The sequence below is a fragment of the Crinia signifera genome, chromosome 11, assembly GCF_055691185.1.
Source record: "Crinia signifera chromosome 11, ASM5569118v1, whole genome shotgun sequence".
NCBI classification, from domain to species: Eukaryota; Metazoa; Chordata; class Amphibia; order Anura; family Myobatrachidae; genus Crinia; species Crinia signifera.
The window spans coordinates 32,105,540-32,131,822 of NC_139227.1; the positions used below are offsets into that span (position 1 = coordinate 32,105,540).

The window sequence follows — 26,283 nt, forward strand, 5'->3', positions numbered from 1 at the left end:
TTTTTGGTATTACGGCGTTGATACTTATAAATAGCTTCATTTTAATATTGTATCATTGTATTATACATAATGGTTTTAAATAATGAGCTAGTTATTACATTTTCATGTGTAAAGCCGCACGCTATGCTGCCATGTATGGCTGTCTGCTGGCTAAACATGTGATATGGTGGGATTAGTCATTAGCATTGTTGGATCCCCAGTAATAAATTTACATAGATGAGGTTTTTTGTGAGAGCGTTAATAGTTTTATGCGATTTTGTGCACGCAAATTTTGTTATGGATACTTACAGATATCTTTTATTATCAACAGTGATTGTTGCAGAAATTGACTTTGAACTATAAATATCACCGAAACTTAAGCTACTGTACCAATTAACAAAACACCAACATGCAGGTGTGTATATGATATTTACAATAGTTTAACAATATCTTATTGTATTGTTATTTCAACTTATTATTATTTATTACAGAGAAAGGAATACAAAACCATTAATGCAAATAAAATAAGTCTCAGAGATTTTCAAGATTTACCCAGCTTCCAACAGCCGTCAAATGAGCAGACAAATACATGTAAGTTTACAGACCAAAGACACATTGTTGTTGGTGGTTATAAATGTTACTCTGTTGGTGTTAATTATCAAGCGCCCTATTGGTATTAATGTTACACGTGTTGATTGTATTTTTCGTTCTACAAAATTGTTGTGTTAATTTTTATTTTATTTTTTATGTATATATTATTTTTTATTAAATTGTTAATCCCATAAATCAGTTTCAGATGTCACAAATGACGCATCTGAAGTTGGATCATATGGTTCGGATTTCACAGTCGGTCCGGATCTGACGACATTCGAAAACCCATACGCAGCATACTCTGATTTGTCCGAATCGCAAAAATGTAGGTGATCATAAGCCGTCAAAAAAAATGTGATGTATGTTAAAAAAATGTGATATATTATTATTTCCAAAAATATGTCTCTCTCTCTCTCTCTCTCTCTCTCTCTCACGCTATCTCGCGCGAACTCTCACGTTCTCACTCATATATATATATATATATATATATATATATATATCCTGTTATATTCATTTTTATACCGCCTGTGATATTAATGTGTTATTTGTTCTCTGTTAGTATCGCCGATTATGTCGAAATCTGATGCAGAACACATAATGGATGATCTCTGGAATTTACCATCGGCAAAACACTATAAACAGCTATACCAGACCCCGGCTATACAAGGTGAATTTTGACGATTGGCTGGTGATGTTTTTATAATGTGTTTTTGTGTTAAATGTTACATATCGTCGCAAAATCATGAATAGTGTCCACAGGAGTTGTTGTTATCATGACTTAAATGACGTTTTTTTTTTTTTTTTTTCTCAAGTCGGCGAATGTGTCGTTAATTGATAATATATGTATTACAGATGACATAGCTAGTCGGTATGAACCTACGGTACCTAGGGCCGATACGTGTGAAGCGGGACCATCCGGATACAGAGAACCGACATCGAGTGTTGGATCAAACGCCAAACAACCCAACAGCGCATTGGCTAAAGGAGCAAAAAGAACCCAGATCAGCGATCAAGCTTTCTGGTCATTGTTTAAAGGAACCATGCCGGCGCAAACCTTTGACAAATACCCGTGTATGTTTATTTATTTGGTTTCTTATATAGCACAACATTTACCACTGTTCTTTACAAATGGAAACCACAGGTATTAAACAGTCTGTGTAGATGAAAACCGACATGGATGGGTTGGGTGTTTTGGGAGGCGGGTCTGAAGGTGTTATAAAGCGGTTGTCTTAGTGTCCGCGAATGTGTAACTAAAACGTTGTTATTTTTTATTTACAGCGGATCCGCGACGATTCGCAAAAATGATAGCCGCGGCCGGGGTTGCTCAACCACTCAATGCTGAAATGGATGGGGGTGAATCAGCTAAAACGGTTATCGACCCACAACTTCAAGAAAATGTATCAAGGGCCGAGATCATGGCCACCGAGCGCGACGATTTCAAGCCAAGCAAGCGGAGAATTACAAAAAGTCGAGTCGGTCAAGAAAACAAGGCCGATTTATCAGACCTTAAAAGAAGATTGAAATATTCGGAAGGTAGGCCCGTGAGAAAAAGAATTGCATTACAAACAGTGCCAACCGTGAGTAATGTGGATTACCCGCACGCATTTACAACACCTGCAACACCTACTGAATCCGACATTGACATTGCCGGTAATACAAAGACTGTGAAGACTCGTAAAACTTTACGACTGTCAAGAGAGAGATACACGCCGCTGACGGATGATGATGTCATCGTGATTTCAGACACGCAGGAACATCATACTGCAGAAACACAAAGCGTGGTCAGTAACACGCCTGCAGATACATTATCCGCTAATGATGAGGACTTAAATGGTCAAACATTTTTTATCACCCCTAGTGAAGAGTCAGTCTCAGATACACCACAGAATGATGATGAGGCTGTAACATCTGTAGCTAGAATCCCTGATAAAGTAATGGGTGATGATTACACAAAACTGCCCAGTGTTTTTACCACGGTCGGCGAGGCAACCGCATCGGGCGGTGTGGATGCCCCGGCGACCGTGGTATCGACAGACATAGTTGATGGGGGTCAGAATGTGGAACAATTAGGACAAGATGCGGAAATACAATACTACGCGGTCATGGGGAGGATGCGTGAGCATATAGGGTACATGCGTAGAAATGTCAATACCATGTTGAACCGTATAAAAGATGAGCTTTATGGTTCAAAAAAGAAGCCAGAGATCATTAAAGAACTTGTAGAAATGTACATGAATGTAACATCAAACCATATAGCAGAGACCGTGAGGACTAGGGATTTTATTAAAGCGAACATGTATCATTTTGCAGAGATAATTGAAACGGATCCGTGACTAGGCATGGTGGGTTATGGATTGAAACGTAATTTACATGTGTGTAAAAAAGTCCCAAGAATTAAAGCAAATGTACCGTGCAAAATCTCACACTTATTTCGCCGTTCGAAAATAAAACAGGCTTTAAAATGCATATACAGACTGAGAAAGCGTAAACAACACAGGGTGCGAGACACACCCCCAACCCCGTGTGCACAGGCTGACAAATCACCGGACCAACCATTACCGGGTGACGCTGCGTCACCTGACAATGTTGAACACCCCGCAACGCCCATGCATAATGACATAGCTGGGGGTGCGCCACCCGGTAATGGTGAAGGACGGCGAGATGTGTACTTAGAAGCTGTTAACAGGTATGAGCGACACCATCCTAATTTCAGAGCTATTGAGTATCATAATCATTTTCAATTTGTTAATTTGGAAAGAGTTACATCATTTGCAGAGGGTGTTGAAGCCGTACACAACGCTATACAGGTTATGATTGATGAATTCATGGTTGGTGTTGACCCTAATGATCGTGTACAGTTAAGATTGGAGGGGGGTGGTTTACACAACGCCATCTACTCACACCGAAAGCCGCAAGAATCATTAGACGCTGTCAGTTTCTTGAATCAAATTACAAACACTCTTCAAAGTAACGCTGAATTCTTATTAGGCACGGGTTTAAGGTTTGTGATCACTGTTTTTAGAAATAGAGCGGGTGGGGCCCTAACTGGTCGCGGCCTTAGACGCATTCCATACAGCTTAATTATAGAAAGGCGCAGAAGACACCTGTATGATTTCAACAATACGCACAATTATTTGTGCTTTGCGGCATCGATCTGCAAACTTCTGGATAAAGGTAATGCCACAGACGCTGAAATACACGATCGGGCGCTTCAAATTCATAAGGATTTGAAACTATCGATCGATAAAGCAGTCAGCTTTAGCGACGTTGTTGTTTTTAAAAAACACTTAAAAACAAAAATTACAATACTATATCATAATAATCGTTCTTGGCATTACTATTCTTCAGATTCGCGCTACGGTGATACCCTGTATGTATTATATCACGATTCACACTATTATGGCCTGATTAATATCTGCGTATTTCTCGGATCGAGATTTTTCTGTTCCTTATGTAATCGAACTTATGAGCGCAAAAATAGCCACGATTGTCTTTTCTTTTGTAAGGCTTGTCACAGACAAGCGTGCGCTGATGATGGGGCTTCCGCATTAAGATGTTCGGTTTGTAGGGTGTTTTGCAGATCGCGTGAATGTTTAGAGGAGCACAAATCCTTAGCTTTAGATCGCAAAATATCCTGTCTTGAACATGTTTATTGCGACAGGTGTTGTCTCTACCGTCGCAGGTCTCATGAGTGTCAGGGGCTAAAGTGTTCTACTTGCAAGGCATATGTTGATGGGTTTGCGGATCATTTGTGTTACATACAGCCCATCAAAGCGGAAGAACCCACCACCAAATACATCTTTTTTGATTTCGAATGCATGCAGGAGACAGGTATACATATACCAAACTACTGTTACGCTCTCACATTAATGGGTGAGAAATCCTGGGAGTTTAAGGGCAAAGCTTGTATCGATGATTTTGTAAAGACGTTCATGAAACCAAAATTTGCGCATTACACATTCATAGCCCATAACGCTGGGCGGTATGATTCGTATTTTGTATTGAACAAGATCATCAAAGAACGGTATACAGTATCCCTCATCTCTAATGGCGGAAACATAATGTGTATCACAATAAAAGATCTGAAGATTAGGTTTATAGACTCTCTCAATTTTCTCCCCATGAAATTGAGCAGATTTCCAAAGGCCATGGGATTTGATGGCGTTAAAGGTCATTTCCCGCATTTTTTTAACACAGCCGATAACCAAAATTACATAGGGGGCATGCCCTCAATAGAATATTTTGGCCTACAACACATGATGCCTGAGGAGGCCGCTGATGTTACAGAGTGGTACGAAAAAAACAAACACAAGGCGTTTAATTTTCAAAAAGAATTAATACGATATTGTAAAGAGGATGTCAGAATATTGCAAAAAGGGTGCGCAGCTTTCAGATCAGCCGTTATAGCCATGACAGAACAGGAGTTTGTAATAGCGGCAGAGAAAAAAGATGTAGCCGTTAAACGTCACGTTGATCCATTCCAACTGACGACTTTAGCGTCGGTTTGTATGGCTATGTATCGTTGTAAATATTTACAGGCAAACACATTGGCTCTTGTACCGGGTGATAACTATCACAAGACCCAGAAGCGTTACTCAACACCAGCCATACAGTGGTTAATGTACATAGAACACAAAGAAGGTGTGAGTATAAGACACGCTTTACAAGGTGGTGAGAAGAAAGTCGGTAGATACAGTCTGGATGGTTACGCCGTGATTAACGGCGTGCCAACAGCTTTTGAATTCCAGGGGTGTTTTTATCACGGTTGTGACAACTGTTACAAAGCCGATGATGAAAACAATCTGACTAAAACAACCTACGGTCAACTGCGGCACAAGACACAGTTAAGGATACAATTCCTTAAACGGTGTGGATTTCAGATAAGGGAGATGTGGGGGTGTGAGTGGAAGAAAATGAGGGAGACTGATGAGGAGCTTCAGGTTTTTCTGAAAGGTTTGGAAATCCCTGAACCCTTGGATCCTCGTGATGGTCTTTATGGCGGACTCACTAACGCCATAAAACTTTATCACAAGACAGAGTGCGATGAAAAAATACACTATTTTGACTTTACTAGCCTATACCCATTTGTCAACAAGACCAAAACATATCCTATACGTCACCCACGCATCATTTATAAGGACTTTGATGATGTCACAAAGTATTTCGGTTTTGTTAAATTAAAAATTAATCCTCCGCGAGGCCTTTTCTTTCCAGTTTTACCGGTTAAAATGAATGGTAAGTTAATGTTTCCGCTGTGCCGCACATGCGCCGAATCTGGACAGTGTGAGCCGTGTGTTCATGACACAGAAAACCGCGCCCTAACCGGTACATGGTGCACAGTGGAGATAAATCTTGCTATAGAAAAGGGGTACAAAGTGTGTAAAATCTATGAGGTGTGGCATTTTGATGAGAGATCTGATGATCTGTTTTCAGGTTACATTAAAACACACCTCAGAGATAAACAGGAGGCTTCTGGTTACCCTGATTGGTGTACAGACTCTGTGAAACAACAAGAGTACATAGACGCGTATCAAAAAAATGAGGGCATAGCTTTAAGACACGAACACATAAATGTCAACCCCGCCAAAAGACAAATTTCTAAATTGTTTTTAAACTCATTATGGGGTAAATTTGGTCAACGTAGCAACATGCCCAATACTTGTCTAGTGACAGATCCTGATAAGCTTTTTGAATATGCCTTTCAACCACACTATGAGGTGTCTGCTTTAGACTTCATAGACTCAGAAACTGTTATGGTCAACTGGAAATACGCCAAAGACCATTATACCAGGTCTTCAACAACAAATATATTTATAGCAGCATTTACCACAGCGCACGCCCGCGTCGAGTTGTACAACCTATTGGATAGATTACAAGATAGATGTCTGTATCACGATACAGATTCTGTAATTTTTGTCAGCAGGCCCGGTGACTGGAATCCGCCATTAGGCGATTATCTAGGGGAGTTGACCAGCGAACTACCATCTGGTACGCATATAACAGAGTTTGTTTCAGCCGGCCCCAAGTCATACGGCTATAGACTAAGCAACGGCAAGACGAGCCTCAAGGTCAAAGGTATAACGTTGAATGTTTGTAATGAGCAGCACGTTAACTTTGACAGTCTGAAAGAACTGGTCTTAGATTATCCTTTAAACCCCAAAGGCGAGGATCAGAAAAAAATTGTGACCAGGCAGCCCGGTATAGTACGTGTGAAAAAGTACTGGCAGATTGAAACCCGTATGCTGCAGAAAACGCAAAAGTGCGTTTACACTAAACGTAACCTCACGGATAATTTTACAACCCTACCATTTGGTTATTAAGATGGATATCCGTTTTCAACACCCCTTCTCCTGTATTTTAGCCGGACCCTCCAATTCGGGGAAAAGTTATTTTGTGAAAACGCTAATACAACACGCATCCACACATATGACGCATGTACCTGATAATATTGTTTGGTTTTACACCTGTTGGCAACCGATATATGACCAACTTCTGAGTGCTCACCCTGGTATGCGTTTTATAGAGGGGTTGCCCGAGTCATTTAGCGACGACCAGCTTTTTCCCCCTGATAAGATTAATTTAACGGTGATAGATGACTTGATGGATGCAGCGAGTAATAATTCTGAGGTTGAGAAAGCGTTCACAAAGTATGTGCACCATCGTAATCTCAGTGTCATGTACCTTGTGCAAAACATATTTTGTCAAGGTAGAAAGAGCAGGACTATACATTTAAACACAAAATATATGGTCCTGTTTAAAAACCCCAGGGATAAAATGCAGGTTAGCATTCTGGCTAGACAAATGTACCCATCAAAATATCGTTTTTTTCTTGAAGCCTATGAGTCCGCTACGGAGCCTCCATACGGTTATTTACTGGTTGATTTAAGAAACAATGCCCTTGATGATTATCGTTTACGAAGCGGTTTATTCCCCCCCGACACACCAGTAGCTTATGTTGTTAAGAAGCGGGGTTCTAAATAGCTATAACCGCGCATCCTATAGTCATTCATTACCACTTCTAACAGCTGTGAACATGTCGACCAGGATAAGGCGTAATTGGGCCCTTTTAAAAACCCTCATTAAAGCCAAACCGGCCCAAAGAAACGCTATATTATCCAACGCTTCAAACGATTTGGTGACAGCCATATGTGAGATTGCTCTCAATACGCTTAAAGGTAAAATACCCCTGTCACAGCGCCAGTTGAACTACCTTAAAAAGAAGAGGTCCCTTATAAAATCGCTTTGTAATAAGAAATGCGCCATTGGGAAAAAGAAGAGGTTGGTGAAACAGTCGGGTGGGTTTATCGGATCGTTGCTAGGATTTGCCATTCCATTAATTACCGGACTACTGTCTAACCGGTGATGGCATACGCTGAGAAAATGTATCTGGTCCCCCAGCAACAGATAGACCGTTTAAACAACAAACCAAACAGCGATGATATACGCAAAACAGCCACGCAAGGCCTAGATGCTGAGATCATAAGTATACTACATAATAATGCTTTATCAGAGTATGAAAAGGCAAAACGCTACACAGCTGTGTTACAGAGATACCTGGTGTTGAGTAAACAAACTGATAGAGAAATGTCAACTTTAACGCTTTTATCACCCGGTGCAAATGCTGTTGAGGATACAACTAACCCTACACAAGACGACGCTACCGACGCTGTTTACCACGATGTCTTGAACAGTGTTAATGCGCGGTATAAAAAGAACTGTGAAATACTAATGAGTAAAATGGTTCGCTCTAAAGACATTGCGAATTGGGACCGCAAGGGTGTGTTTATGTATAAAGGCGTCACAGTGCCAGGATCCAATGTGTTAGACTTGATAAGGGGTATCACGCAAAATCACAGCGTGACGAGTCATAAAATGCCTAACGGATGGATTGAATTTATGCGCGCTATGGCTGAGTTGAATATCCCGTCCACTGTAGTTGGTAATGCATCAAACAGATTACAGTTAGATCGCTTAAAAGCTGAAATCTACGATGATGAAATTGGCAATGTAAATATAGCCTCCCCAATACACAACATTAAAAAAAGTCGTATAAATGCTTTAAATTCCCCCGGGTTAACAACGCCACACGGATACTTACTACCGAGGAAAAGATCCGTAAATCTGTTTCAGGATTCGCAGTGGTTGAACCTTTAACATATAACTAATTTATAATGTTTTTATACGATGTATTTTTGTGTGTTTAATTTGTACGATGACGTTTAATTTGTAATGTATCATGTATTTAGTGTATTGTTTTAACTGTAAAGTTTATCGTGTTATTCGTGATTATTTTGCTGTAAATACATTTTGTCTGTACCAATAAAATATGGTTATGATTTATAAAATGCTGTTTTGTTCTTTGATTCTAACCAGTTTGTCTGCAAAAATATGCAATCACACGATATAAAGTTCAATAAGCAAGATTTTTTAATAGAAAGTAACCATAAGCAATGTACATACAGCATTTCAATCACAACATTAGTTACAAGTTACACAAACAATTTTGTATTACACATTATTTTTATCAAACACATGTTGGTTACTGGTGACACAGGACTGTATACAGTTACCCGTATATCGACTCAAACAATGACTTCTAGGGAGACGTCTTACAAAGTTTGATACATAGCGATCATTACGTTTTGTATCAAAACTAAAACGGACCAACACATCTGTATATTTGTAATTTTTACACATGAAAAATATAAAGTATATACAATATTGCCCACAAACGGTACTGTTAAAACCTTGCAACTGCTTATTTTGGTGGTAAATTCTTTTTGAATTTGAGTTTAAAAAATTTATTATGGCCTTTGGGAATAGGGGATTGTCAGGTTCTAAACCGTAAGAGTCCAAAAAGTAACACTCGCGCTGGTTGTTAAAATAAACGGCCAACCAATGCTCCCCCGGTTGGGCGCTGGTGTGTGTGTTGATTACAAACGCGCAGGGGTATTGCGATAGTTTACCGCTCGGAAGCATATCACACGGGTAGGTCCCTTTAAAAAACAGGCGCGTCACCGGATTAGCGTACAGTATACAATTTATCTGTAATGTGTTCATATCGCTGATGGGGTGATGAATATTGGTAAATATACGATAAATATAAAAATTATTTATTTCATTTATAGATAATCATACAGCACATCGCGCCGCTGGTTGATCTCGATGATATTATCAAATAATGCGTATATTATTATGTTGACTGTCCGGTCTAGTGCTCCTGCAAACCGGAATTCAGCTCGTAGATTTCCGGTTCTGATTAGAGACAGATGCTCCGCGCATTCCTGTTCAGGCGACAGATCAAAAGCAAATAGTGTGTAGCCGTTGAGGTACTCTTCACGGTCAATTAGTATCCCCGAATCTGATTTCTGCTTATTTGTGATCTGAATGAGCGACATATACTCGCGAACCGCGTTACCGTGTTCAAAGTCTGGTTGAAATGGTTTGGCCGGATGCGGTGTTCCATCCAGGTATAGGGATGCGAAGTTTACATTTTTATGTTCAAACCGTAGAGGGTTTTTGGTATAGGCTCCTGAAAACGCTTCATTATCTACAAAAGCGGCTATAACGGTTTTTGGTACCTGGCCTAAAAACAGGTTTTCTAAATTAAATACTCGGCTCCCCGTCGGTATACTATAGATCTTCATGCCCACTCTATCGATCGCGTATTTGGCGTTGGTGGCCAGTAAGGCCTGGGCGTGTCCAATCCGGACTGCGGGTGAGACCTGAACTCTTTTCACAAACAGGGACGCTGCAACAATCTGAATTTTAAAGGCCTCCGCTTCAGCAGACATTAAGCAGAAAGCATCTTTGTTTCTGATGAGTTTTATCTTCAAGTCCACGGCGTTCAATATTAGTTTATGTTGATGAAAAAGGTCACAGTGTAGCGGCCCCAATAATTCAACCGTTCGACTTTGTGCCGTTGTTCTTGCCCTTTTTATAAACCCTGTGTTTACACCATCCAGGGCTCTTGTGTTGTGTTCTCCAGCCACATCTTTGTAGAATAATCCAGTTGTGTGTTTTGTGGATAACGCATCTGAGCTATAATTCAGTATGGTCTCTATGTAGGCCCTATAAGCGTAAAGATTATTGGACTGCGATATTAGCCTATCGCCCAAAGTGACATCAACCTGACTAAATAAAGTTGCTATGGGGTAATTAATAAGAGCGACCTTGGCGTCTTGAGGTATAGCCGTGTTATCAGGCCGTACGATCTTGCAGGTCACGTACAGCAACGTGTTGTTCAGATCGTAGTAGTGTTCACCGCTGGCCGCTATGTAGAATTCAAGCGGCGCGGTCTCGGATAATGCCGCCAAAGGTTGAACTTCGACGTAGAGGCTTTTCTCTACGCTGGTCTGCGTCGGTGGTACGTCAAAAAGGTCAAGTTCAGATTTTGCGCATTCCATGGATTCATTGTGTATGAAAGACATGCTTAAAAAATATCACCGACCCTTCGCTTCGGTTTCCTTTTTTTAATTAAGCCGCGTCTGCTCCGTTTTTTGTTTAAAAGGGGTCTGCACCATGTCGGAAGTCGTATTGCCCGCTTCCGTTTATTTTTAGCCGCCCCTTTCCTGGCATAGATTAAACCTGATCCATCTTGCTTCGCTTGATTTGCGTCGTGTATTTTGCTCACAACAGCCGCTGTGGCTTGTCCGATGACGTCTTTCGCGATGTTGCGTGCTGCATTCTTCACGTGGGGCTTTGCTATCGCCAGCCCTCTTCGGAAAAGCGGTACCGCTTTTCTGAACAGGCTTCGAAAAATTCCACCTAAACCGCACCCGTACATATACGTGCTGCCGTGAAAACCGGGTAATCCATTACCGGCCTGTGTTTTATAATATTGCGCGTAGAGCCCCGGGTCACCATAATTTTTAACGGCCACCATTGTCTTTAATAAAATTCGGATTTGCGGCGTCTGAAATGTAGTTTCACGTTCGCTTTCCCAAACTTGAATGACATGTTTTCGTTCTGATCATTCTTTATCTCTATGGCTATAGTGTCAAAATGCGTCTTGCACAACGGAACATAATCGGGCTTCTCATACCGTATAGTGACCATCTCGTTGTTACGGCCCTTTATTTCAACGGTGCGCAACAACGGAACATAACTATCACCGACCCTCTGATGTTCGATAATATCTGTGTACACGAAGAGCGTATATTGCCCGCCGTTGATGTCGGCGCACGGTTTTAAAAACTTAGTTTTCGGGTATAACCCCAGTATTCTCGACAATTTAGGACCGGCTGTGATGTTGTACATCGCCTTGTTGTCGATGATTATCTCTCGTTCAAGCGGATCGTACAATAGTTTTAAACCATCCAGTTTATGTCGGTCAATTTCAGCGTTGAAAGAAAACAGTAACGCCCCGATGGTTTCATAAAACCCCGGTTTAACGCAAACCCTCGTTGCTGTACCGCTCGTCCCATCCCACTTTGTTATTTTCAACACACAATCACGCACATCGATTGTATTCCAGGTGTGTGGGTATTGTATTTCTGTAAGAGCTACTTCCCAATCTCCACTTAAGTCTATAGGCCTTGCTAACTTTGTGGTATAGTCAGAAATCTTATTTTGTGGAAATGTATCGGCTGAGGCGTTACTCGGCAATGTTATGTAGAAGGGTTTGTCATCCATCTTCCTCTTTGTTTATATATCTTTTATCTCCGATGCAGCGACCCAACTGTTAAATTTTGTGGGGTATCCACGCCACTTGACTAATACGTGTTTCCTCCCTCTAACCGTCTTATTTTTTAAAATCTTCTCCACTTTGTAAATCCTATTATAGTTTTTCGGTATACTTTGAAGTTCTTCGGGGTAAAAACTACCCGTTATAGCCTCCCCGTAGAGATCCTCCAACGTGTAAAGCGGCTTAAGTCCTTTAGTGTTCACGCCGCGTATTACAAATATTTTCTCAGAAAAACTCTGTTCGTAACCTTTCTGAAATATATCCTTATATTTTGAGATACGAACGTGGTCCCCGACCGCTAAACAAGCCTTTGTTTTCTTACTTCTAAAGTAATCGCCATATATCGTCTTGAAGACATCCAGCGCATTAGAGCCATCCACCTCATTCGGCGCCCGCTTAATCGTTCTATGGTATGTGTTATTATAACTGGTAATGAACGCTTGTAAAACGTCTATATATCGGTATGTATTATTCGCCGTGAAATATCGCCACATTCGTGTTTTTAAAGTCCTATTGAAGCGTTCTATAACGGCTGCTTTCACATCATTATTGGTTGTGAAATGTTGTATACCGTATTTTTCTAACAACTTTTTTAGGACTTTGTTTAGAAACTCTTTACCATTATCGGTTTGTAGTTTCCGCGGTACGTCCCCCTGTTGGAATAATTTTTCAAAAGCCTTAGCGACAGTCGTCGCGCTCTTAGCAGTCAGACTTTCAGCCCAGGCCCTCTTACTGAATATATCGATGACGGTTAGTATATATTTTACGCCGTCGTTGTGCTTTGCCAGATCTATGAGTGATACCAAATCACATTGCCACTGTTGATTTATATCCGATACGCATATCATATTCCTTTTATAGTTTTTTCTAGCCGGTTTGTGCAATGTGTACGCGTCTTGCTCTTGTAACCATTTTCTCACATCGGATCTTTTAAATTTATTTTTCAAAGCTTTATAATATTTATCAAAGCCGCAAAAACTCCCCGGCTTTAATACGTTATAATACCTGGCTTTCAGCCGGCTGTTTTGATGATCGGCGTTGCGCGACATCCTACACAAATCAAATTTGATATAAAACAAGATCTACATTTCTACGAATTATATATCTGTTGTATACCATATTTTTCTAACAACTTTTTTAGCATTATGTTTAGAAATTCTTCCAGCTGGTTAAGATAACATTAAGCGAGCTTTATATATGTGTTATTTCACATAGTCAATATCAGTGTATGAAGTTACAGCCTCAAACCAATTATATTTTAATACGGGGGTTAATATTATTTATACCACTTTGATATCAAACGTGATACGATCATATCAAGTTTGATATCAAATTGTATAAATGGGGGCGTGGACAACCTGTATAAAAGGGGCGTGGACCTGTCAAAACCAATTAGTTTGAAGAAAAAGTGTGCCTTATCTACTGTTATCATATAAGAGCAATGTTCAGTAGATGAATTTGTATTGCATCATGTTATCTTTTTGCCGTATAGGAAGTTTGTGTTATACAGGAAGTGCTGCTGAAGCCATTGATCAACATGACTTGCATCTACAGTAGTAAGGTCACACTGCTACAGTTCTCCAGAGTCCTGAGGTGATTTGCGCACACAGGCCATGTTGCAACTGTTACTTACTCACCTTGAAACATATTACAACATCAATTCACTATAGTTTCACTTATGTAATACTGACCAAGGCAAAAAAGACACAACATTGTATCATAGCTCCCATCTTTACGAAAAGAATGAGCCAAGACATCTTTGGTGTGCGCCTAAAACTAGGGGGTGTGGGCTATGATCACAGCACTTCCTTGCAAGGCCACACACCTCTTTTCATCGCTGTGGGGCATGACCAGCACTTTAGGAGCTGCTGGCCATGCCCCCTGTCCCTCTCCCCAGTGAATAGATGCTGTGCACATTCAGCGAGGGACAGGTGGCCTCCCAATTGCCCACCGCAGGACACTGCTGCCCGCAGCTGGGGCACGAGACAGTCACAAAACATCATGACTGTCCCACGAAAACTAGGACAGTTTGGAGATCTGGGTATGTTGTATAGTAATATGGCATGTTGTTATATCTAATACAATATTACCTTTCTATGTCAGTTCTCCCAGGTGTATGGCCCGGTGTACAGCATCTATCTGGGATTCACGCCAGCTGTGGTGGTCCGGGGGCTCAAAGGACTCAAAGAAGTTCTGGTGAATAAAGGTGTTGACTTTGCAGATCGGCCTCAGAACAGATTATCAGAAGCCATCTCAGGCACCAAGGGTAAATATTACTTCAATAGTACTAGACACACTTGCTGACTTTGGTGCCAAACTATCGGCGGGGGGGGGGGGGGGGTGTATGGTTTTGTATAGCCGTGGCCGCAGATTAGTGTCCCGCCCCTCCCCATACACCCATGGATGGCGGATATGCTCCTTGTTACTAATTCACTAACAAGTGAGCATGACCATATTCCCTTGAGGGATTTCCTGGTGATAACCTGCACCTGATTAGATTCTGATCCTATGCAATAAGCCGTGCCAAACCTGTACTAACCATAACCTACTCCATATCACAGTGACTACCTAACAGGAGACTGATCAGAGCAGTTCTGTAGCCAATGCGTGGACTTGTGCTAAGCTTTTGTATTTTTGCACACATAGGAGTTTGACCGTTCACCAGTGGATCAGGGGGTGGGGACAATTAAGGCAAGTGTTCCGTTGCCCACTACCACTTGCCTCTATTTAGCAGTGTGGTTGTAAATGAGCAAGAGCAGGTTCACACCCCCAACTCAGATCCGCCACTGCAATGAGTTGAACGCAAAGCAGCCATACTTGCTGCAGCATAGTGAGCATGCAACTAAATTTACCCCATCATGATTATCATCAGAGCACACTTGTAACAGCCTTATACTATGTCACTATACAATGGATCTGTCTGAAGATATATACAACTCTGTATAGCACATGGTACTGATGACCAAGGCTGTCTTAACAGCATTGTAGGCCCCGGGCAAAGTAATGCATCTGGGGCCCCTCCTCACCTATTCATGGGAAAACATGTAAACAGAAAGAAAAATCATAACCCACCCCTCCTGTGGTCTTGTGCCATCTCTCCACTTGCCTCCATACAGTAAATGGCTTTCTGTACTCTGATTGGTGGATAGCTCCAGTCATCCACCAATCAGCTTACTGACAGCAATACAATGTCTGGCTGCAGGCTGGGAAGCAGGAAGAGAATGCTGCCAGGTAGCTCTGTTTGTGTCTGTTTCACAATCATGGTGACCAGGCAGCTTCTCTACTGCCTCCCAAGAAGCTCAGGAGCCAGATGCCCACAACCCAGTCTGCCACAACTCAAAGCCCTCTAGAATTGTGGGGCCCTTGGGCAACTGCCCATTGAGCCCATACGCTAAGATGGCCCTGCCGATGGCCCACCTCAGAATGTTCTCCCCTCCGTGTCAACCTCCTGGTACACATCTGTTACCTTCATCTATGAGTTCATCCTCTATCTACATTGTTGTCACATAGGGCCTAATTCAGAACTGAGTGCTTGGCTGCTAATTTTTGAAGCCCTGCAATCAGGTATACAACATTGCCTCGCTAAGCCTGCACATTGCTTATAACTGCCAATCTATTCACAAGCCGCTCACGATGGAATCATTTTCCCAATGTGTGCAGTTTGTGCGTAGCCCAGGACTTACTCAGCGGCTGTGATAGACGCAGTCAAATCAGGCCAGTGCTGACGTCACACCCTCTCTTAAAATGCCTGTTTCTCCTGGCACTCCCAGAAAACAGCAGGTTACCACACCCAAACGCCAGCTCTCTGACGCTCAACTTGCACATGGCCAGCGATAAAAAGTAGCAGGATTTTATCACAGGACGGCCTCGTGCATGCATACTATGGGACATCCTAAACAGTTTCTCTCTTCAGGGCTCATAATTGCTAAGTACGGCCCAGCCTGGAAGGAGCACCGGCGCTTCACCTTGTCCACCCTCCGCAATTTTGGGCTTGGGAAAAAGTCTATGGAGGAGAGAATCTGGGAGGAGAGCACACACCTGATCCAGGAGTTTAGGAGGAAAACAGGTGAGCAGGTGATACAGGGTGTGGCCATGTGTGTGTGTACTGTGGCTGGATATGGCATGGTAGGAGTATATGAAGAACACAGGTGAGCAGGTGATACAGGGTGTGGCCATGTGTGTGTACTGGGGTGGGTTATGGCATGGTAGGAGTATATGAAGAACACAGGTGAGCAGGTGATGCCCAGGTGTGGCCATGTGTGTGTACTGGGGCTGGTTATGGCATGGTAGGAGTATATTAAGAACACAGGTGAGCAGGTGATGCCCAGGTGTGGCCATGTGTGTGTACTGGGGTGGGTTATGGCATGGTAGGAGTATATGAAGAATACAGGTGAGCAGGTGATGCCCAGGTGTGGCCATGTGTGTGTGTACTGGGGCTGGTTATGGCATGGTAGGAGTATATGAAGAACACAGGTGAGCAGGTGTTGCCCAGGTGTGGCCATGTGTGTGTGTACTGGGGCTGGTTATGGCATGGTAGGAGTATATGAAGAACACAGGTGAGCAGGTGATGCCCAGGTGTGGCCATGTGTGTGTACTGGGGCTGGTTATGGCATGGTAGGAGTATATTAAGAACACAGGTGAGCAGGTGATGCCCAGGTGTGGCCATGTGTGTGTACTGGGGTGGGTTATGGAATGGTAGGAGTATATGAAGAATACAGGTGAGCAGGTGATGCCCAGGTGTGGCCATGTGTGTGTGTACTGGGGCTGGTTATGGCATGGTAGGAGTATATGAAGAACACAGGTGAGCAGGTGTTGCCCAGGTGTGGCCATGTGTGTGCACTGGGGCTAGTTATGGCATGGTAGGAGTATATGAAGAACACAGGTAAGCAAGTGATGCCCGGGTGTGGCCATGTGTGTGTGCTGGGGCTGGTTATGGCATGGTAGGAGTATATGAAGAACACAGGTGAGCAGGTGATGCCCAGTTGTGACCGTGTGTGTGTGTGTTCTGGGGCTGGTTATGGCATATAGGAGTATATGAAGAACACAGGTGAGCAGGTTATGCCCAGGTGTGGCCATGTGTGTGTACTGGGGCTGGTTATGGCGTGGTACGAGTATATGAAGAACATAGGTGACAGATGATTCCCGGGTGTGGCCATCTGTGTGTACTGGGGCTGGTTATGGCATGGTAGGAGTATATGAAGAACATAGGTGAGCAGGTGATGCCCGGGTGTGGCCATGTGTGTGTGCTGGGCCTGGTTATGGCATGGTAGGAGTTTATGAAGAACACTGGGGAGCAGGTGGTGCTTGGGTGTGGCCATGTGTGTGTACTGCAGAGGCGGGCTGGGCTGGGGGGCAGGGTGCCATGTGCCCCCCGGGCCGCTTAATCGATTTGTGTGCGGGCCGCCTTGTTCTGAGGCTGCTGCTGCAGCCACGGCTGACCAGTCTGGTTTCTGGTCTCCAGAAACATGGCCGCCGGCCTCCTGCACTGAGGACATGTATAGTGTAAGAGGCCACTACAGAGCATGCACGGGTCACTTATATTACAGTGCAGCATATATATCAGATGGTAGCAGGGCAGTACCAGCCCAGCTGTAAGAACTCGGATCTTTCTTGGACACTGAGGCGGCCCGCCCAGGAGTAGTGGCTGAATGAAGTCACTGAAAATGCGTATATGGAGCCGCCAGTGGCGTATCTATAGCTCTGCAGGTGCAGACCCCGCGGTGGCTTGCAGGCGCTTAGTAAATTTGAGCGCTGGGGTCTGCGGGAGCTATTGTCAGTATGGACAGAGCGAGGAGAAGCTGATACCCCTTTCACATTGCACTTTTAAAACGGTATATTGCTGTTTTTTCCCATTTTAAAACGTTTAAGGCTGCAATGTGAAAGTGCCAAAGTTGATTTACCGGTTAAAGATAACCGGTATTTCAACACGGTTAAAAAGCAGAGTCCTACACGTTTTAAAGCCGTTTTTAAGGCAGTGTGAATGGCTCTATTTCAATGGCTTGAAACGTGTCCCTTGGGGGTTAAACGGGTTGAATTTTGAATGGTATTAAATGATTTTTAAAACGGTTTTCACGTGCAATGTGAAAGGTCTCAAGGTTTAGACCCGTTTTACAGTCCCATTTAAGAATTGCAGCTTCGAAGAGCAGCTAGCAGCCTGCCCTGCTTTGGAGATAAAGAAACTGGAAAAAAAGCTTGTGCAGGAATAGCAGAGAGGTAGACTATCAGAACTATCATGTACATTTGAAGGTGTCAGTTGTCTGAATAAATGTTTTTATTGCTCTCTAGAGTTAGAGCTTCAAAGAGATGAATTTGCATACATTCCAATGGGAGGAACGGGTTTTACAGTGTCCAGGGTCAGGGAGACTCCTGCTTACTCCATGGTGTTTCCCTTTGCATTTATCTCTGCAGGTGTCTGCAGCCGGCATATAGGGTGTGCTTCTGATTGACACGCAGAGCTTTGCATGTCATCTTTGTGCTGGGGGGGGCTCAGTATGTATGAGAGTGCCAGAGTATGTATGTATGAGAGTGCCGGAGTATGTATGTATGTATGAGAGTAAGAAAACAGACAGATGGTGGAGCGCTAACACAAAATTACATATGACCAACAAAGTTGTCTGTGGACGACGAAACGCGTCAGGTCTAGTGCTTACAGCCTATCTACCTTGGGATTACAAAAGGACTCTCACTTGAACCAGCCCTCCACACTTCCATCTTTTCCCACTGTTGGACACCTACTGGAAAATTCAAGGGAAACCATCACCTGCTAATATACCTGGAGACATTACATCAAGGACTGAATTCCATGGTCCCATAAAAATCAGGATCAAAGTCCCAAGAATACTCCAGCAGGTTCATGGACACCCGCCATCCCAGTTTCCCATTCATTTGTGGGAGATTGTCCAACTCTATTTCTGGAGAGGATTTCTAGGAACAAGTGAGATACCCCCTATTGTTATCATTGTCACATCCATATATCCCTCAATAGGCTGTACACTTTTTATTTTGTCAATTGCAATTGCCTTTTTTTATACCAAAACGTATCAACCTTTTAGCTAGTATTAAATAAAATATTTGTGATACCCAATTTGGTCATATGTAATTTTGTGTTAGCGCTCCACCATCTGTCTGTTTTCTTGTTCCCTATTTTTTGGGGGTTGACCTCCCCACGGTGTGAGCAGCTTGCCAAACAACTCACCCCAAAGCGCCTGTATACACCGCCCCACCTAGGTGGTTCGGTGTATATTCTCTGCTGTATGTATAAGAGTGCCAGAGTATGTATGTATGAGAGTGCCGGAATATGTATGTATGTATGTATGTATGTATGTATGTATGAAAGTGATGGTGTATGTATGAGAGTGCCAGAGTATGTATGTATGTATGTATGAGAGTGCCGGAATATGTATGTATGTATGTATGTATGAAAGTGATGGTGTATGTATGAGAGTGCCAGAGTATGTATGTATGTATGTATTTATGAGAGTGCCGGAGTATGTATGTATGCATGTACGTACGTATGAAAGTGGTGCTGTATGTATGTGAGAGGCGGTGCATGTATATATGTAGATGCGAGGTGGAGGATGGATCACCACTCATGGGCCTGTCCTTTGTGCATGCCCCCCAGGCTAAACTTTGCCAGCCAGCCCCTGGTGTACTGGGGCTGGTTATGGCATGGTACGAGTATATGAAGAATATAGGTGACAGATGATTCCCGGGTGTGGCCATGTGTGTGTACTGGGGCTGGTTATGGCATGGTAGGAGTTTATGAAGAACACTGGGGAGCAGGTGGTGCTTGGGTGTGGCCATGTGTGTGTACTGGGACTGGTTATGGCATGGTACGAGTATATGAAGAATATAGGTGACAGATGATTCCTGGGTGTGGCCATGTGTGTGTACTGGGGCTGGTTATGGCATGGTAGGAGTTTATGAAGAACACTGGGGAGCAGGTGGTGCTTGGGTGTGGCCATGTGTGTGTACTGGGGCTGGTTATGGCATGGTACGAGTATATGAAGAATATAGGTGACAGGTGATTCCCGGGTGTGGCCATGTGTGTGTACTGGGGCTGGTTATGGCATGGTAGGAGTTTATGAAGAACACTGGGGAGCAGGTGGTGCTTGGGTGTGGCCATGTGTGTGTACTGGGGCTGGTTATGGCATGAACTCAGGGGAGCAGGTGGTGCCTGGATGTGGCCATATGTGTGTACTGAGGCTGGCTATGGCATGGTATACATCTGGATGATAAAGTATGAAATATAACAGTCATGAAAAAATGTAATTTACCTTTTCATATGTCGACCTATTGCTTGTGCCCCCCACCTCCCCCTCACCTTTCCCCACTGCAGCTTAACCCTACGTCACATTGATACCATTGAGAAGAGTGGGATTTATCTCTAAAATATAGTTGTCTGCACTATTTATTTTTTACTTTTATTCAGCCTATGCAATATGGCCACTTAATAACTGGTAGTTACCCACATGTATAAGCTGTGGTGATAGTGAATGATATTTTCTAAACTTCAGATGCACTAATAGATCCACACTTAGTCATTGACAACGCTGTGTCCAACATCATTTGCTTCATTGTGTTTGGGAGACGCTACGACTACGATGATCCAATGTTCCGAAACATTCTCAATCTTCTCCATGAAAATATGAAGAAGGCATCTGGCTTCTGGGCTCAGGTAAGTCACTGTAGGACAACCAGATCTTCAGGTGAAGAACTAAATTCAAATAAACCTTAGAAAAAGAATCTAATGGAAATATGTATTATGTTTTTGTTTGGATGCTACTCCCAGGGGTTCTAAGAGTGGTCTAAGTAAACTAAACCTTCTGGTGGCCAAGGAGTCCCTGACGTATATATGGACCCCATACATCATACTCTCAAATAGAAGCTACTCCCAACCAGGGGAACCCTCTCCCTATAATACGCCCACACCACCATGCCACCCTCTACCCCCTAACACACTCACACCACTTCTCTGTCACCATCTACCCTCTTCAGGGCACAGGTGGCCTCAATGGTGGGAATCTTCCCTGTGGAGGCTTTGCCACTGGTGGCCCTGCTTCCAACCATCAAAAGTTGCTGAAGAGCCACTGGCCCTGTTTGCCACCAGATACAACCACTTAACTGTAAAAGAAAAGCTACTATAGTCCCTGGAATGACCACCAGAATTCCCCTCAACAGCTGTTTAATAAACAGGCCAAAACCTACATCCATCAAGTAAACCCCTTTCCGTCTATAGAAGGAAGCATAGCAGACTTCAGCGGCCCTCCCTCCCAACTCGCGGTCATGCCTGTGTGTTCCTGGGTGGTCTGAGAAAACGCTGGTGTGACGCCCACAAATGGCCATAGGCTGTCAATAACCATCGCTGGCATCATTGGCAGATTGACCCCACACATTCAATAATTGCTCAAGTCTGAATCGGGCCCCTTGTCCCTTCTTTATAGAAGTTAGTAAACCCACCCACCACATCAATTGGCTGAAACCGAAGTACATGACCACATACTAGAGGAAAACCGTAAACCTCCAGGCCCACGTCAATGACCTAGACCAGGGGTTCATACAGTAGCTCCAGTCCTCAAGCACCACGATAGGTCATGGTTTTTGGAGTCTATAATCATGCACCGATTTTCATGTTTTCATGTCTTCAATTATATTATTGATGACTATTCAATACAACCAGCAATGAAGCCACAAGCAGAACAGCATCTTACCCACGGCCGCAACCAGTCACCCAGGTGGGTGAGGCGGGTGCTGGTTGCAGATGCTGATAGCGCTGGTGGGTGGTGGTGGGCAGAAGTGAGGTTATGTCTGGGAGGTAGGAGGAGATGCTGGTCCTACATGCCACATGGAGCGTTATGGGGTTGCTCTGGGCAGGTAGCTCTTAGTTAAGGTATGTTTAGTTATAGCCATTATCAGGTGGCTCTACTAGTTAGTTATAGGACCCACATTGGGGTTAAGATGGGTTTGGGGTGCTTGATTGGTGCGGCTGGATGGCTCTGAGGTTGCACACTATTACATTCTATTAACACTTATCTCTTACACATTTATTTAATATATATATATATATATATATATATATATATATATATATATATATATATATATATATATATATATATATATATATATATATATATATATATATATATATATATAGATATAGCGTGGTGGTGAGGGCGGCACTTGTCAGACTTGTTTAATGCAAGTAAAAGCCTTTATTTATCCGACGGCGTTTCGGGTAGAGACCCGTTTTCAAGGACATACGTATGTCCTTGAAAACGGGTCTCTACCCGAAACGCCGTCGGATAAATAAAGGCTTTTACTTGCATTAAACAAGTCTGACGAGTGCCGCCCTCACCACCACGCTATACATTGGACCAGACATCCTGGGGAAGGCACCGCAGCATTAACCTACAGCAACAGTGAGTGCCGGACTATATATATATATATATATATATATATATATATATATATATATATATATATATATATATATATATATATATATATATATATATATATATATATATATATATATATATATATATATATATATATATATATATATATATATTCCATTCATCCTTTTTGTATCACTTTCTGTATATATCTCCGGCTTCTTAACACTAAAGTTCCATACACACTGGGCGACTTTGCCGAGCGTGTATGGACAGCGATGATCGTTTTCATTGCTGAGCCGCTTTCCCCCCTGCCCGGAGCCGACAGCGGGGGTGCGGACGGCTTTGCATAGAGCATACCAGCAGATGAACAGCTTTCCCGGCAATGATGTGGGAGCACGCAGCACCGCTCATTGCTGGGGCATACACACTGGGCGGCTTTGAGCTGAAATACTGTACACTCAAACATGATGTTTTGAGCGACTGTGATACCTGTGCGCAGCAGGGAAGCCGTTCACGCTGAACGGGACTGAGACCGACGGGGAACACGGCAGAGCTGTGCGTCTCCCTATCGGAGCCCCGCACATGCGCAGTCGGCTGGAGGCTGGGAGGCGAGAGGACTACATCCCCCATGAGCCCGTGGGGGTGAAGTGCGCGATTTTCCGGGAGGGGAGCGCGCGAAAGACGGGGAGAGGAAGGAGGAGTGCGCAGAGAGAAACGGACGGGACGCGTGTGTGTGCCCGGGCTGCTAGAGCAAAAGGACGGGGAAGAGAGGGACAGACCGCCCCCAGGGGAAGCCAACAGTGCGCAGACGGCGCAGAGGGGTCCCGCAACGCAGCAGGCAGCCGCAGACACGCACAGCAGCACTCCAATCCACCGCGCACCAACCTGACACGTGGAGAAGCAGACAGCCGCAGAGAGGCACAGCAGCACTCCAGTCCACCGCATACCAACCTGACAACTGAGAGAGGGTGAGTGGCTGCATTCCAGCCAGACCAGCCTGTTTGTTCCCTGCAGCGTCCTGCACCCCTATCTGCAGCACAGAGTGGCACTTACACTTTCATATAAGAACTGTCTATAGACTGAGCCTAAATTACCCCTGCTACCTTCCCTGCCTAGGAGCCACGCAGGACTGAGTAAGAACACCCCTTTAGTGCCCCATCCCTATGCAGAGAGAGAACGGAGCGATTCCTCCCCAAGTTACAAGCAGCACCCTGCTTGATAACTAGATACTGACTCTGGGCCTTCCCAAGTACTTCGGGACATTTGAGACCCAACTGTGAGCCGGATCATTACGCCCCCCTGTGGATTACAAGTACCCTATGGCCATAGACTGAGAAATTAGGCCGGACTGTGTTACCGGGTCCCGGATATGTTTTACCACAGGATCACAAGGGTTAAAGAGTTACTGCAGTAATCGTTAGGATTCTTAAGTGCACTATAAAAAGAACACCTATTATTGCGCAATAATAATCCTATGTTATCTGTTTAATAATTACTGGGTTATCTATGTCATAATTACATGTACCTGTCACTGTGGTTGATGCGATAGTGAGATTTGTTATTTACTTTGTCTATGCAATAATCATTAGATGTGTTACACTGATTCATGCAGCTGTGAAGTTTAGATAGACTTATAGCATTAGTAGTTGTAGGCGAAGTATAGTCTTTACTCTAAAGAAGTTGACGGCCAGGACCGTAGAGCGTAGCGATTCCTTTCTGTTTTAATTAACCAGACACGTTATACCTCAATTGTTATTGTGCATGTCTTGCTGTTTGATTTGAGACGCAGGCTGCGAAATACTGTGCAATAAAAGCGTTAACCCTTTAAGAAACCTCTGTTCCCTGCCTGCAATTAATCCGCAAGAAGAAGGAGAAGCAGAAACTATTCCAGCGGCGACACCGGTAAGAACACGCACCTCATTCTACACCCGTGGTTATCACATTTGGCGCCTGACGAACAGGATACGTACACTAGAAGCGGAGAAAACCCAACCCAGCACCGGTCAAGATGTCGCAAGAGGAAGCTCAAGGAAACCCGCAAGCCATGCGGAGCACGGATCAAGGTGATACACCTGGAGGAAGCGACGCTACTGCACGGATTCCGGCGACAATCAACATGCCGTACTACTTCGGAGCACCGTGGCTCCCCACCTATACAGGAGAGACCAGATCGTCAGAACCCGACGGATTCCGCGACTTCAGGGACCAGATAGAGACCCTGTTCAACGTACACGGCCTGAATGAAAAACAGAAGATCGAAATCCTAATGGCACAGTTGAAGGGGTTTGCTAAGAGAGAAGTAAAATCGTGGGCAGCAGATCAAAAAGAATCAGCGACAGCGATATTGAACAAATTGGCAACGATCTTTGACGCTAAGACGCTATCAGAACTGAAGACACAATTTTACGCTCGGAAGCAACAACCGCAGGAGACGTTGCGAGAATTCGCTGTGGAACTGAAAGAGGCACTACAAGCCATCAAGGAGTGCACCCCCACCGAAGTCATAGCAGAGAACGAGACACTGACGAACCAGTTCCTGGATGGGATATACGATGACAACACGAAGGGTCAACTGAAGATGCTACACCGACAAGAAGCACCCATAGACTTTGCCAAATTCAAGGAACTGGCGGTCAAGGTTTTTGGGGACAAGCCTAGCAAAGGGAAAGTGGCTGTGAATCCTGAAGTAGCCGTTCAGCAACAAGCCCAAGCCACCGCAGCGAAAGACCCAGTCGCAGAAATGCAAGGACAGATCGCCAATTTGACTCAAGGGATGGCCGACCTCTGCCGAGAACTGAGAGCCCTAAAAGAAACACCTCCCCAACCGAGACCGTGGAGAATGGAAAGGGAACCCCGATACAGTAATGAATGGAGGAATACTCCGTGGAATTCCGGTCGCCTCCCATCAGATCGATTCGACGAACAAGGGAGGCCGGTATGTAGGCGATGCCAGAGAAGCGGGCACATTGAGCGAAATTGTAGACAACCCGAACATTTAAACGAAGAACTCCCGAGGTCCAGGACCAACCGTCGGGAGAACCCCCAGCAATAGGTCCTTCACCCCAGGAATGGCTGCCGAAATATATAGGCCAATGCCCCACGATTGAGATTGAGATTAATGGAGTCACCTTACCCGCCCTGCTAGATACTGGATCCCAGGTTACCACTGTCCAATGGGTTGAGTTCGCCAAGCATTGGAGAGAAGAAGAGATTCTGGCACCACCGCCGGCATGGCTGAACCTGCTAGCCAGCAACGGGCAGAGTATCGACTGTTGTGGATATTGGGAGACTGGGATCAAAATCGGACAAACCCAGCTGCCCAATCAAGGATGCTTGATCACGACCGTTGAAGATAAGGGACTACCGCCTGTCATAATAGGAATGAATATTCTCAGAAACTGCCCTGAAGAATTAATCTCAACGCTGAAACAGGAACTGTGCAGCAGAAATCAGATTGAGAGGCGAGCACTGCAACATACCATCCGTGTCCTGAAAAGTCAACAGAGGTTCGCCGATAAGAAGGGCGAGATCGGGGCCGTCCGAAGTGCCGAACGAAGAACCGTCCTGTTACCGCCGAACTCTGAAAGTCTGCTCTGGTGCAAAGCAAAGATTGGGCCGAGAGGGAGA

The 26,283-nt window shown here is 44.0% G+C and overlaps 2 protein-coding genes across 2 annotated transcripts in view; both read left to right on the forward strand.

Annotated features, from left to right (window-relative positions):
- Positions 1-26,283, forward strand: part of LOC146045753 (cytochrome P450 2D6-like) — a 47,995-nt gene that overhangs the window by 9,730 nt on the left and 11,982 nt on the right. The window contains exons 2-4 of the mRNA XM_083164799.1: positions 14,360-14,522; positions 16,170-16,322; positions 20,773-20,933. The gene's annotated coding sequence lies outside the window, so the exon portion shown is untranslated. The remainder of the gene's footprint in view (positions 1-14,359; positions 14,523-16,169; positions 16,323-20,772; positions 20,934-26,283) is intronic.
- LOC146045034 (uncharacterized) lies at positions 288-21,379 on the forward strand. Its single transcript, XM_083163732.1, has 10 exons — positions 288-394; positions 471-570; positions 770-895; positions 1,130-1,237; positions 1,423-1,641; positions 1,849-2,594; positions 14,360-14,522; positions 16,170-16,322; positions 20,773-20,933; positions 21,254-21,379. Exons 1-10 carry the CDS (start codon positions 389-391, stop codon positions 21,377-21,379), a joined length of 1,908 nt encoding a protein of 635 aa, XP_083019858.1. The 5' UTR covers positions 288-388.

Excerpts from the sequence above, each read along its gene's own strand:
- LOC146045034 (XM_083163732.1), top strand. Across the intron at positions 1,238-1,422 it reads CCAGACCCCGGCTATACAAG|ATGACATAGCTAGTCGGTAT; the intron begins GTGAATTTTGAC and ends TATGTATTACAG. Across the intron at positions 1,642-1,848 it reads AACCTTTGACAAATACCCGT|CGGATCCGCGACGATTCGCA; the intron begins GTATGTTTATTT and ends TTTTATTTACAG.